At 46.5% G+C, this 13,552-nt stretch overlaps 1 protein-coding gene across 1 annotated transcript; it reads left to right on the top strand.

Moving 5' to 3' along the window:
• The first annotated feature begins 4,934 nt into the window (after positions 1-4,934).
• Positions 4,935-5,972, top strand: LOC121045950. Its single transcript, XM_040499455.1, has one exon. The coding sequence runs from the start codon at positions 4,935-4,937 to the stop codon at positions 5,970-5,972; it is 1,038 nt and encodes a 345-aa protein (XP_040355389.1).
• The last annotated feature ends 7,580 nt before the right edge of the window (positions 5,973-13,552 follow it).

Here is a 13,552-nt window from a genome sequence, read left to right as displayed (position 1 = left end):
TGGCATCCAGTCGCCGGTATGCCAGTACATCTGCCGGATCTCCAGTGGCCCATGACCGTCGCTGGGCGCGACGTCTTTTTGCCCACAGTTCTAGCCATTTGAGGTTGGGGTTGGGACGTGTTGTTGGCACTCTGACTTCGCGGGTGACCTTTTGGAGGACGCGGGAGAGCGTTTCCGGGGTGAAGGATCGTCCTTCTTCCAGCACCTCTTCGAGCAGGGTACGGAAGCGGTCCCAGTCGACGACGCGGCAAGTCTTCAGAGGAGCTTTTGGTGGCCTTCCGATGACAATGGGTAGATGATCACTTCTCCAGCTGTCTGCCTGAGGAGTTGCATTGAGACGTAGGGCGCAAGTCGTGAAAGTCAGATCAATTACGCTTCCCGTCACTCCAGGCCGTACAAATGTCGGATTCCCACTTGTAATATTTCTGAGGTCGAGCCTATCTAGCATTGCCTGTAGCTCTCTACCTCGCCGAGAGCCCTTTCTGTCCCCCCAGGACCGTGAATGGGCATTGAAATCGCCGGCAATTATAACTTCTCCCTTGGTCCGTGCGCGAATGTCCGCGAGTACATGGACGTCCCAAGGTACATTAGGGGCCACGTATGCCAATACGATGGTCAGGTAACGGTCTACGAATTCCAATTTTACTGCCACGAAATCTGCTCCTTCAGTGCAAAGATCGCTGAGGTCTATCTCTATCTGTCGTAGGTTTCGTCGAACTAGGAGGGCTGCTCGCGGTGTCACGCCCGCCACCACAGGCCTGCTGCAGTAAACTACGTGACCCGCAATACGTATGCTGCCGGCTGGCATTCTGGGTTCCAGGAGGGCCACAGCATCGTAGGCGTGGTGTAAAACGTGGTCGCGTAGCTCTGGGAGTTTCGTTCTCAAGCCATTACAGTACCACTGGAGGGCGGAACAGGTGAGAGGCTGGGGGCGGGCTGTAGGTCTTCTACTAGTGTCCCCAATCGTGGATGTCTGTGGATTGGTAGTTAAAGCTTTCTCTTAGAAGGATTGATACCCGAGATTGCTCTTTGGGTCGGGCTTCATTGTTGTATTAAAAAAAAAGAAGAAAATATCTGTACCTCTAGAGGAAAAATGTTAGATTTTTGTATCACTGCAGTCCGTCTCGCCTGTAAGAGTTCAGGGAAACGAGTTTGAAGGTTACTTATACTCGTCTCAGGTATGAATGAATGTTTTTGGTGACGAACGCGCGTAAGTTGCTTGCTGCACTGGTTCCCTCCCGGTTTCACAGTGATCTCACAAGTGAAAGTATCATTTGAAGAAATGTAAGTATGCAACGTGACCATTCCGAATTCACTGTTGCTAGCAGCGTGCAAGCCATGTTAGTTGCTGCCTTAAGAAGAGAAATCCGACACTGGCTTGGTGGAGTTGTTCTTGGTGGTGGTTGATGGTACCTCTCCGAAGAACGTTGGTGGTTGGCACCTTTAGACACTGTGGCCTCAGTAGTGGTTTCTTGTGGTCTTTCGTCTGAATTCTGCCCATTGTTGGTAATGCCTGCTCTTGGCTTGCCTTTTTCCTGGCCCTTTGAAATAGAAGCGTATGTGTCTTGGTTCTGTCCCTGCTTCCCGGTTTCCCCGGCCGCAGACATCTGGGGAAGAGGAGGAAACTCATCGCTGCCCTTTGTTGGGTTCGGAGCGTTCGGCTCTTGTAAGGCGACTTTGGCGGTGCGAAAGTCGACCGCGTGATGTCTAGCATAGTTGCGAGTTTTCCTTTCTTTCCTCCATTTTGGGCAAGATAGAGATTTGGCAGAATGGGCTTCACCGCAGTTTACACACTTCTGTATCTGGATGAGTGCCACTGCAACTGTTGCAGACAGGAGCATTTTTGCAGGATGCCTCGCGATGCCCGTAGCGACAGCATTTGCGGCACTATATAGGGCGTTCTTTGAACAGGGTCACGGAATGACGCACAAGGCCAAGGTAGACAAAATTTGGTTGTGTTGTACCGCCAAAGGAGATCTTCATCGCTGAGCTCTGTCCAAGCCGACGAAGTCTTGCTACCCTATTTTCCGGAGATCTTAAATGCTCCCAGACATCTGCTTCGGACAGCGCGGTGTCCACTTCTGTGATTACGCCTACAGCGTAATGCCGAGAAAGCGGTTCGTAAGCTCTTACTGGAATCCCACATAACTTCTTGCAGTCTAGAAGGGCACGCGTCGTCTGTCCATTCCTTGTATCGACTGCTATGATGTTCAGGCGTCTGTTGTACCTTATTTCTATGATGCACTCTAGGCAGAGTAAGTTTAGAGCATCGGATACTTTTAGAGTGTTCAATGACGTAATTAGAGTGTCTTCAGAAGCTGATACAGAGATAACCGTAAGACCTTCTCTCATTAGGGCGCCTGTGCAAATTGTGCCCGTGCTGTTGCTTGAATTCGAGCTAGGTTTTTTCCACTTTTTTGATTTCTTAGCTGGGGTCCAGCCTTCGTCATCGATGTCGGACATTTCCATATCATTAGGGGGAATTATCGCCCGCCGCTGGGATGTGGTAGCACCCTGATCCTCTAGAGTGGGTCCCACAGCACGATTTCCAGTCAGGCTGTTATTATCAGCTTCTGATGCGGATATTGAGTGACCGCATATGGAGGAAGGCAGACTGTACCTTTCGGTGGTGGCCTTGTGATTCGAATGCAGTGAAGATGACTTGAGGGACATGGCGAGGTCGATTCACTTGCACTGGGAAAGACCCAGTGCGGGGATACCCGCCAGTTGATGACCGGATCAGCGTTCTTGAATGTTGATTCAATTTCTGGCTATTAAGGCAGCTGATAACAATAAATATTCGGTTTCAACTGAACAAGGCTAGAAAAGTGCAGCCTTCTTAGAGACACTTCGTCTTCCTCCGGAGCACGTCGAGCGAAAGCTCCTTTGCAGAACCCCCTGTGTCCTGGGTTCAATCCCCACCCCTACCCGTTTCGATGTTGATGAGCATCGTACCGGCGTGCGGTCGTGTATCACTACCACGGGATGATCGTTAATGGCTAGCGGTAGTACTGTATAGGCTAAATTTCTCATCTACATGCTAAGAGGATCGTCGCCCGTTGAGGCAGACCAAGTTTTAGGCTGTATCAACATAAACGCGACCCAATTATTTTATTTAAATCGTAAATAACAAATAAGAATCGGTAACAGCACGGATGCTAATTATATAAATGTTGCTTCTATATGGGCTAGTTGATTAGACATTGTGATGGTTTGCTGCGCTGCGTAGATACAAGAAAAACGCACTTGATAAAGATTTAAACTAAAGCGGAGAATACACGAAAAACAACATACAGGAATGGCGCAGACTAACAACTGTGTAATTTCTCATCTTTCTCCCCCCCCCACCACCAGACAGCCACAATATGTTTCTCAAAATAGGGTGCACGTAGAGCGAAAGCTTGCGCTGCAGAAGCCAGGATCGTGGGTTCAATCCGCACCCCTGCCCGTGTCGATCGAAATGGTCATCGTACCGGCGTGCGGTCGTGGATCACTACTGCGTGGTGCATGTTAAAGTCCCCAGGCTAGCAGTCATTCTGCACTGGCTAATTTGCTTATCTACAGTGGGTAACAATGTCGCCATGTTCTGGCATGTTCTCCTGCTGTATAAACAACTAACGACCAATTTGTTTGTCAAAATATGATGTGGAGGGAGCAAGATGAGAAAGAAATTCCACAGTTGTTAGTCTGCGCCAGTCATGCACATTGCTTTTCTTCTATCCTCTGTTTTAGTTTAAATTATATCAAGTGCGTTTTTCTTACATTTATGCAGCGCAGCAATCCATCAGAATATTTGTAAAAGCCTGTAGGTAACGGTAAATGGCGTTCCTGGTTGCAGGTTGCCGTAAAAACTCATGTGTTTCTGGATTCACTTTGTAGAATTTATTTGTAGGATTCACGACGGGGACAACGGTCCATTCACGGCTCCATCGCCTCAAGATCGGTTCGCCACGCAGTTCATCGCTCAGCCACCTTACCACGTCTTTCAAGAGGCGATATAGTTGTTGAAAATCAACGTCGTCCATGTAAAATACATGGCGTGGTTTAGATACCTACGCTGACGGCGAAACACGAGTGGGCACAGAGGAGCGGCGGCTATGCGGTCGCTTCAAAATCCCTTCTGCTTCATTCTGCAGATTTTGGCCTTCCTTGGGACAGGGCTACCTCCTCCTCGACAGCCAGCCACCATCTCTGCACCGTCATCATGCACTGTCCTGGCGGCTATCGGTGACGACATCGCGCCCGTGTTCGATGCCACAGTTTCGTCCCTCCCCTTCACCAAGCCAGCATCATCGTCAACGACAGCAGGATTCTCTGGGAATTTAAGCGCCTGGTCACCGCAGGACGCTTTCAGTGGGCACAGAGGAGCGGCGGCTATGCGGTCGCTTCAAAATCCTTTCTGCTTCATTCTGCAGATTTTGGCCTTCCTTGGGACAGGGCTACCTCCTCCTCGACAGCCAGCCACCATCTCTGCATCGTCATCATGCACTGTCCTGGCGGCTATCGGTGACGACATCGCGCCCGTGTTCGATGCCACAGTTTCGTCCCTCCCCTTTACCAAGCCAGCATCATCGTCAACGACAGCAGGATTCTCTGGGAATTTAAGCGCCTGGTCACCGCAGGACGCTTTCAGTGGGCACAGAGGAGCGGCGGCTATGCGGTCGCTTCAAAATCCCTTCTGCTTCATTCTGCAGATTTTGGCCTTCCTTGGGACAGGGCTACCTCCTCCTCGACAGCCAGCCACCATCTCTGCACCGTCATCATGCACTGTCCTGGCGGCTATCGGTGACGACACCGCGCCCGTGTTCGATGCCACAGTTTCGTCCCTCCCCTTCACCAAGCCAGCATCATCGTCAACGACAGCAGGATTCTCTGGGAATTTAAGCTCCTGGTCACCGCAGGACGCTTTCAGTGGGCACAGAGGAGCGGCGGCTATGCGGTTGCTTCAAAATCCCTTCTGCTTCATTCTGCAGGTTCGTAAATACCCATCTTTTCACGTTAAACGATCCTGTAATGGCTTTCTGCTGCTCCTCCAGTGCCCGCTGGTTTTTCTTAGAATTGCTTATATGTGTGTTCACGTTTTTAAGTTACTTTTGTTGTCTGGGGACGTTGAATTAAACCCCGGCCCTATCACTAACGCTGATATTCTGGCTGCCATTGCTGAACAGTCTTCTAAAAACGATGCGCGTCATACCGAAATGGTTGACATGCTAAATCAGGTCAAAGATAACCAGCATCAGCTAGAACTAAAAGTGTTAGACATCAATTCAAGACTTGCAGCAGTCGAATCACTTGTGGAATTACTAGATGTGCCAAAGCATCCTACTGAACTGTCTAATGTTGTTAGTGAGGCCGTCCGAGGCGAAACTACCGTTCTGAATTCAAGACTTAATGAGCTTGAAGATAGATCCCGTCGTGACAATTTACTTTTCTACGGTATCGCCGACACCCTTTCCGAAGACTGGTCGCAGTCAGAATCTCATATCCGCGATAATCTTTCCACAATATTAGGACTAGATCTACCTGGCGAGGCAATATCCCGTGCTCATAGATTAGGCTCATACTCAACTAATAAATGCCGGCCAATAATTGTTAAATTCTCTTTCTCTAAATTCAAGGCGAATGTGTTTTCTCAGCGTTATAAGTTGAAAGGAACAGGAATTTCAGTCAGTGAGGATTTCTGTCCGGCTACGCGGCAGTTACGTAAAAAGTTAATCGATTTCGGTAAAGGCACCGGTCAGAGGTTCTCGCTCAAACTAAACAGGCTGCACGTTAATCAAAAGGTGTATACTTACTGCCCTGTAACAGATTGTGTTTGCGAAGTGACTCCTAGTCACGCTCGTGAAGCTAACAACGCCGCGTCTCTCCCTCCGGGTGCCAATAATACAGTTTCCGCGCCGCAACCGGGCACTGATAACGCAGTTTCCGCACCTGGTCCAAGCAATTATAATTCACACGCGTCATCAACATAACTATGTAAAGGCCCGGCGACTAACGCTATCTCAATATTGTATTCTAACGTGCGAAGCGTGTGCAACAAACGCGACGCTTTGTCATCTCTTATCGACACGTGTACAGCTGATATTGTTACCCTGACCGAAACGTGGCTTCCTAGTAAAATTGCTGACAGTGAAATTTTTGAGTGTGAAGGTATGTACAAATTTTATCGTTTCAATCGTGACTCGCGCTCAGGTGGCGGTGTTCTTATCGCTGTTCGTGATTCTATAATATCGAGCGTTATACCACTTAACCTATCATTAGAGTTCGTGTGTGCCCGTGTACATGTCAGAAACAAGGATTTTATTTTTTGCGCCTGCTATCGACCCCCCGCTTCGTCTAGTACATTTTGCTCTGAGCTTCACGATGTCTTAAATAGATTGGTAGTACGGTTTCCTTCTTCGTCTTTGCTTCTTCTGGGGGATTTAATTTTCCCACAATTAACTGGAAAAGTGACACCCCCACAGTAAGTGATCCCTCATTACAGGCTCTTTCGTTTCTAAGCCTTTGTCTTGATTTTAATTTAAAGCAACTTGTACAAGAGCCTACACGATGTTCATCTCATTCTTCCAATGTATTAGACCTCATTCTCACTACAACCCCTGAGCTTGTGTCTCCCTTAACATACTTACCAGGTTTAAGTGACCATTGTGTTATTCAGTTCGACCTGCAGGCATCTGTTTCCTCATATAAAGCATTTAAGATTATTCGTGACTACAAAAATGCCGATTTTGTTTCAATTAATAATGAATTAGACACGTTTCTAACTGATTACATCTCACGTTTTCATACGCTAACGGTTGAAGAAAATTGGTCTCTCTTCAAGCAAAAAGTGAGTGACCTAACTGACCAGTACATCTCTCTGTAGCGCATCCGCTCTAATTCACAGGCACCTTGGTTTAACGCACGCCTTAAGCGTCTGCGAAATAAAAAGAAACGGTTATTTCGGCGCGCAAAATTAACAAAAAGTGCTGAGCGCTGGGACGCTTACGAAGCTGCTGATACGGAATATAAACAAGCTGTTGCACAATCAAAGCAGGAGTTTTATCAGTGTACACTTTTTTCTCTTTTAAAAGATAACCCACGAAAGTTTTGGAGCGTGGTCAGCGGTAGTAGATCCAGAGCGGTTGAGCTTTGTGATGCGAATAATGTTCCTGTAGATCTGAACGATTGTTGCAATGTCCTGAATGATGTGTTTGCTTCTTATTTTTCCCACACGACTCCTACCTGTTACCCCATTGTTTTCAGCCCTAATTATAGTCCTATGTTTCCTGTTAGTATTGATTCATTTGGTGTCGACTGTTTAATCCAGAAGCTTAAAATTTCTGCGTGTGCTGGGATTGACGGAATCAACTCAAAATTCCTGAAGAGCACCGCCACCTATTCATCTTTGATTCTTTCCGAAATTTTTTCACAGTCTTTGCAGTGTTGCACGTTACCCAACGATTGGAAGGTAGGGAAGGTGGTTCCTTTGCATAAATCAGGTACTGCTCACTCCCCACTTAACTACAGGCCCATATCATTGACTAGTGTGCCGTGTAAATTACTTGAACATATCATTTACTCTCACCTTGTTGCCTTTCTCGAGTCCAATTATTTTTTTACTAATTGTCAACACGGGTTCCGGAAATTTTTTCTTGTGAAACACAGCTCGTATCGTTTACTAATGACCTGATGGTTGCCATTAATGCCGGGCTAATAGTTGACTGCATTTTCTTAGATTTTGCTAAGGCTTTCGATTCTGTCTCGCACCACCTACTTCTCTTGAAACTGAGTAAACTTAATATCGATCCTAACATCTTGGGCTGGATTAAATGTTTTTTTATCTAACCGCTCACAATATGTTTCTGTCAATGGGCATAATTCTTCTACTACTCCTGTAACGTCCGGGGTACCACAGGGATCTGTCCTAGGGCCTCTCTTGTTTTTAGTCTACATTAACGACCTCCCATCGCAAATTGTCTCCTCTATTAAATTGTTCGCGGATGACTGTGTACTTTATCGCGTAATTACTAATTCCCAAGAGTGTGCTATACTACAGTCAGACCTCGACGTAGTTTCTTCTTGGTGCGCTGAATCCCTAATGAAGCTTAACGTTACTAAATGTAAAAGCATGCGTGTTTCGCGACTCCCTAAAAACACTGACCCTGCCATATACATCCTTAAGGATATACCATTAGATGCTGTTGCTTCATACAAGTATCTTGGTATTCACATAACTCATAACCTTTCCTGGAACATGCACGTCGACTATGTCTCTAATAATGCTAATCGTATGCTTGGGTTTTTGCGGCGCCATTTTCGTTCCGCTAATCTTCCCGTCAAACTGTAATTATATAAAGCCTTAGTCAGGCCAAAACTCGAATATGCCTGTTCCGTTTGGGATCCGGGTCATGTAACATTATCACACATTCTCGAATCAGTCCAGAACCGAGCAGCCCGTTTTATCCTTTCTAATTATTCTCGTACTGCTAGTGTTTCATCAATGAAGACAACTTTGGACTTACCTGACCTTGCTTTACGCCGTAAATACTTTCGTCTTTGTTTTTTCCATAAAGTCTATTATTCTAATCCAATTCTAAAAGATCAACTACTTTTTCATCCGTCATATGTGTCACCTCGCCACGATCACCAGTGTAAGGTTGGCACGCCGACATGTCATACGAACATCTATTTTGACTCTTTTATTCCAAGAACATCTAGCGAATGGAACCACCTCCCTGCCTCCATCGTGTCCATCCAGGACGTCACATACTTCAAGAAGCTTGCCAACGATTTCATCTGTACCACCCACTCCTCTCTGTAGAGCCTCCGGGCATTGAGAGTATGAAAATAAATAAATAAATAAAAAACTCTGCCATTTTGGACGCTTCTCCCCCATCTCGCGCCCAACTTGCCCAAACTCACCTTGGTCGGAGCCGGCAACTTTTCCTATCCACGGCGGCTTTGGCCATGTCACAATGACGTCCTAGCATCTCGCCGAGTGTTCCGGATATGCCACTCTCCGACCGCCTCAAACCCTCCGTTCTGACGTCACGAACTAGAAAGGGACAGGGCGTGTCGCCATGCACGGCACCGACCAATCCCGGCAGGCGGCGAGTTTGGCGGAGAACTCGCCTTGAACTTTTCGTGCCGAGCTTAGTCCCCCAGCACAGTAAAAAAAAAGGGTTCAAACTTTCCAGGAAAGAGCTTGACCTATATGATGTGGGGTGACCGACTTAAACTTTTCACCACCCCCTTTAACTCTTCATCTTCACACATACTAGGCATGCGTAGCCTATACTACGATTGCAATGTTTTCTTTAGAGGGATTGTCCGGTCGAATTTTGTGTTCGAGAAAACAATTGAATATTCTTGTTATTGCCTCGAGAAGTATCGTACGTGCAATATCCGAATTTTATATGCCCCTCTGCGTCAGTAGTTGAATTTATAATTTTACAATCGCATTCTAGCGTAAACGCTGCTTTCGTTGGCAACATTGAAGCTCTGACGTCACAAAACACAAAGCGAGCATTTTGGTCTCGTTGTTTGCCTGCAAGTGAACGCCTCAGCGTGCTTCGTTTTTGTTGTTGCGCTCGACTTGTCTCGTGGTTGGGTGAGAGTTTTGTTGCGCGGTTGGGTGCCACAACCACCGGGCAGCACATGCGAGCCAAGACATGACGTTCCACACTTTTCCGCGAGACGTGCAGTGACGAGCAAAGTGGATCGTCGTCGTGCGTAGGGAGTCGATTCCCGTCAAGATCGAGATCCTGCTTATGTAGCAGCAGCAGCAACCATCTCACAGAAGAAAGCTACGAGCTTAGCTCTCAGCGGACAGAAGGCTTGTAAGCTGAGGTGTGATGCTGCGCCAACGATATTAAACTACGTCCACCCACTCCTCGCCCAAATCGGATCAGTCAATTTAGGTCTGTTCGATTCGCCTGAACTGGCTGAACTAGTTCGGCAGTGCAGGAACTGGTGCATTCGATTCAACTGGAAGTTGCACGACCGCTGCACGACCGCTGAACGACCGCTGCACGACCGCTGCACTGGCGCATTCGATTCATTCCAGTTGTGAACGAGTTCAGACCCAGTTCCTCAAAATCTTGCACCGGCTCCGGACTCGGTTCAGCGTCCGTGCAGAAGCAGACTTAAAGAGCAGACGGCGATAGCAGAACTCCTCGTCCGTCTCTGCTCGCGGTGCCATTTTTCGCAGCGCTTGCTCAAATGTCTGTGATGTTTAACAATAACGCCGATACGGAGTTTGCATTTCCTCTCATTTATGATAATAACGTACCCGCGGTGGACGTCGAATTGGGATCATCACCGAGGGTAGGAATTGCTTGATTATGATATTCTAAAAGCGTTTTAGGCACCTGCTCGCTTAGGTTTGGCTCCCTGTGGTGAGTGTTGAAATATTGGCTCACGTAAATTGTTTCTTTTTGATGCTATGTGGGGATCCACAGTGTTGATATTCTTACTTGCAGACACGGGAAAGGTGTTACCGTCTTGATAGTCTCCGCCTTCAGTTGCTCTTGGATGCATATTGACGACTCCGATATATTGCAGATGTCTGGGATTTCGTGCGTTGGCACTCGCATGTCCCCCTAGCTGAGCAGAATACTGCACGCTTTGTCCGCTGGTATCTGTGGACGCCCATTAACGGGCCTGGGAAAAACACCGAGAATCGGCCTTTTATTTTTTTTTTTTTTTGCCGATTCTCGCTTCAACTTGACGCCAAAGTTACGGTCGATAATTGTCTTGGCCAAGACGCTATTGTCAGACCTTCATCTTCGAGGTGACCGGTATACCGACCGCGCGCTGCCGCCAGTGACTCCCGACGCAAAATCATCCTGATGCCGCGAACCTATCGTCGAAATGCAGAGATTCCCTTTGAGGGGCATTTGCCGCTACCTTCTTGACTTGTAACCGACAGTTTAGAACTTCCTGCCCAAATCGAACAGACCTTGATTATGCAGCGAAACCGAAACCAACAGCTTGGCCACCTCGAAATGATACCAGAAGCTGTATTTAGCACGCGTGCAGCCCGATATCTGTTTAACCCGAGTGTGAAAATGGAGCGTATACCTACGATTCACCAAGCTCGTCCAAGTCAAGTGACGACATGCATTTGAACGGTTCGCTGTTTGCCTTCGACCCGCGGACGTCGCCTCTGAGAGAATGAGCCGCAACCTCATCACCGATCAAGTGGATCCGCCGAAATGTGTACCCAGATGCCACTTCGTGTTCCTAAGTGCCGCTTCAGAGGCAAAATCTGCATCCTTCGCTTTGTAAGTGTCCTTAGTTCGATCGGCGTCCGTCGCAGTTGTGTTTGCGCGAAACGGCATACGTTTGCTCGAAGCTTATGGCCGTCTGCGAGTAATATCCTGCTAAAAGGCGTGACGTTTTTTGCACGTGCTTGGGAACTGCATTAAAAGAACCGTATTTCAGTAGGGTACTGCCTAGGAGACTATATAATTCGAAACAAAATACAAGACATCCATCGACCAACGCTTGTTATCCCGACCATCCGACAAGCCTTTGCGTTTTGTGACGTCACGCAGCACCTAGGGATGTCAGCCATTGACACTGGCGAAATTCGGGGTGCAGTTTCGTACATAGGATCATGAAAGGTTTAATTAATAACGGGATATCATATATAAAAATAAAAATGACGTTTGCCTATATGAAGGCTCCCTCGACGTAACGAGCGCAAGAACTTAAGTACTTCCGGTTTCGACCGGACAATCCCTTTAAGTTTATCCATGAAGCCTTGGTAACTTTCCCTTCGGTATAGACCTTCCTTGTTTTCCAGACTGTGAAGTCCTAAGAATGCACGTTTATCAGAAACTCTATCCAGCTGATCGGAAAAACGCAAATATATCAAATTTCTTTCCTTGACTTCCAACTCTTTATTCAGGGTTCCTTTGAAGACATCCCAGAAAAAGACTGCATTAATGCACAATACAAAAACACGCCTAAACGTTTCAGTAGTCCTTCTGCAGTCCATTGACCACATTTCTTCAATGCCTCGGGATTCAAGCCATTATTTCCCTGGCACAGTTCTTAAATGAAAGGGAAGAAAAAATAATGTTTTCCATTTAGGTGGTGTTGGCATGCACTTAACCCTCTTGATCAACTCCATTTGTCAATATTGTTGCGGTTCAAAGGAGCATAAACGATATAACGAATTCTGGAACACCGTGTTGGCAAGCAGCTTGACTAGCGTCTTTTTCGAGCGGGGCTCTAAAAAGGATTGATTCAATAGAACACTAAAAAACCAAGTGTGTCCGCTACTTAGAAAAACCTCGCCGCCATTTTATTTTAAGTGCGCCATTTGTATAAACATCTGTTTTTATATATTTTGCTAAAAGTTTTTTTTTTCATATTTACTTTGACCATCCAATATCCACAAATCTGGTCGGTGCTGTCCACCACCCACCACGAGCCGCACGCGGCTTTTTTCCTTGTTGATGGTGGTACCAGAAGTAGCAGAGAAATTTGAATAAACGTCATCGCTTTTTCCATGCTTGGCTCATTCGAAAGCGGCAGTGCCGGGTCTTCAGCATAATAGAGGATTTTGACTTCACAGTCATGGAGTCGAAAACTTTGCACATTGTTTATGACGTATTTAGAAAGTGGTTCCAAGTATAAATCATAAAGGAGCGGTGAGAGAAAACACTAAACACGTACGGAGCGCTGTACTTGAATGTGTATTGTAAGGAATTCATTAATTATTAATTTTGTCGAAATGTTTCTGTAACGAAGTCGAACGCCTTTCTAAATTTTCTCATCAATTTCTACATGCATAAAACGAGAGAAAAGGAAGTAATGCTCCACTCGGTCGAAGGCCGTTGCAAGATCAATTTGTAATAAAGCAGCTGCTTCATTAGTTCGTTGGCATATCCTAATATTTAGCGCACAATGTGCAGGTTTGTTTCAATCTTTCTTACTTTTATGAAGCTAGCTTGACAGTCGCCCACAACGATTGATATAACACTTTGAATTCGGTCGCAAGTATCGGGCGAAGATTTTATAGTCGCGATTCGGGAAACTCATCGGTCTGTATCTTTCGACATGCTGTAGTCTACTGAGGCCTTTTGATCTCGGGATCAGCAATGTGTAGGCTTTTCGGAACGACGTCGGTAAGACACCAAATTCTTACGACACGTTGAAAACATTAAAAAGAATCGGCACAAGTTTCTTTCTTGCACTTTTTGTAGAAATTGTCTGTCGCGTACCCAATCCTGGAGATGTTCGAATCTCCATTTCAACAATATTTGTTTCGATTTCTTCAGCTTTAAGGTTATCGTTTAGCCTCCTCGTCTTCTCGCTTCGAACGGCTGCTACTCCAGGTATTATTTCGTTCGTTCTTGGACGTGTCTTTGCGAAAAGATGTCTTGATAATGGGATACAAAGGAGGCTTGAATATTCTGTTCATCAGTTAATGCTGTCTCACTCTGCCTTACTCGCGACACTAACTTCGTTCTGTGCAATTTTTTTTCGCGTTTTTTAGGTAACGTTCTGTAGGTTATTCCACTTCCATTATTTCTAATGTTCGTCTTCTAACAGCAGC

Source organism: Ixodes scapularis, unplaced genomic scaffold (assembly GCF_016920785.2).
Source record: "Ixodes scapularis isolate PalLabHiFi unplaced genomic scaffold, ASM1692078v2 PGA_scaffold0__279_contigs__length_252992795, whole genome shotgun sequence".
Lineage (NCBI taxonomy): Eukaryota > Metazoa > Arthropoda > Arachnida > Ixodida > Ixodidae > Ixodes > Ixodes scapularis.
This window is presented reverse-complemented; position numbering and strand designations above follow the sequence as displayed.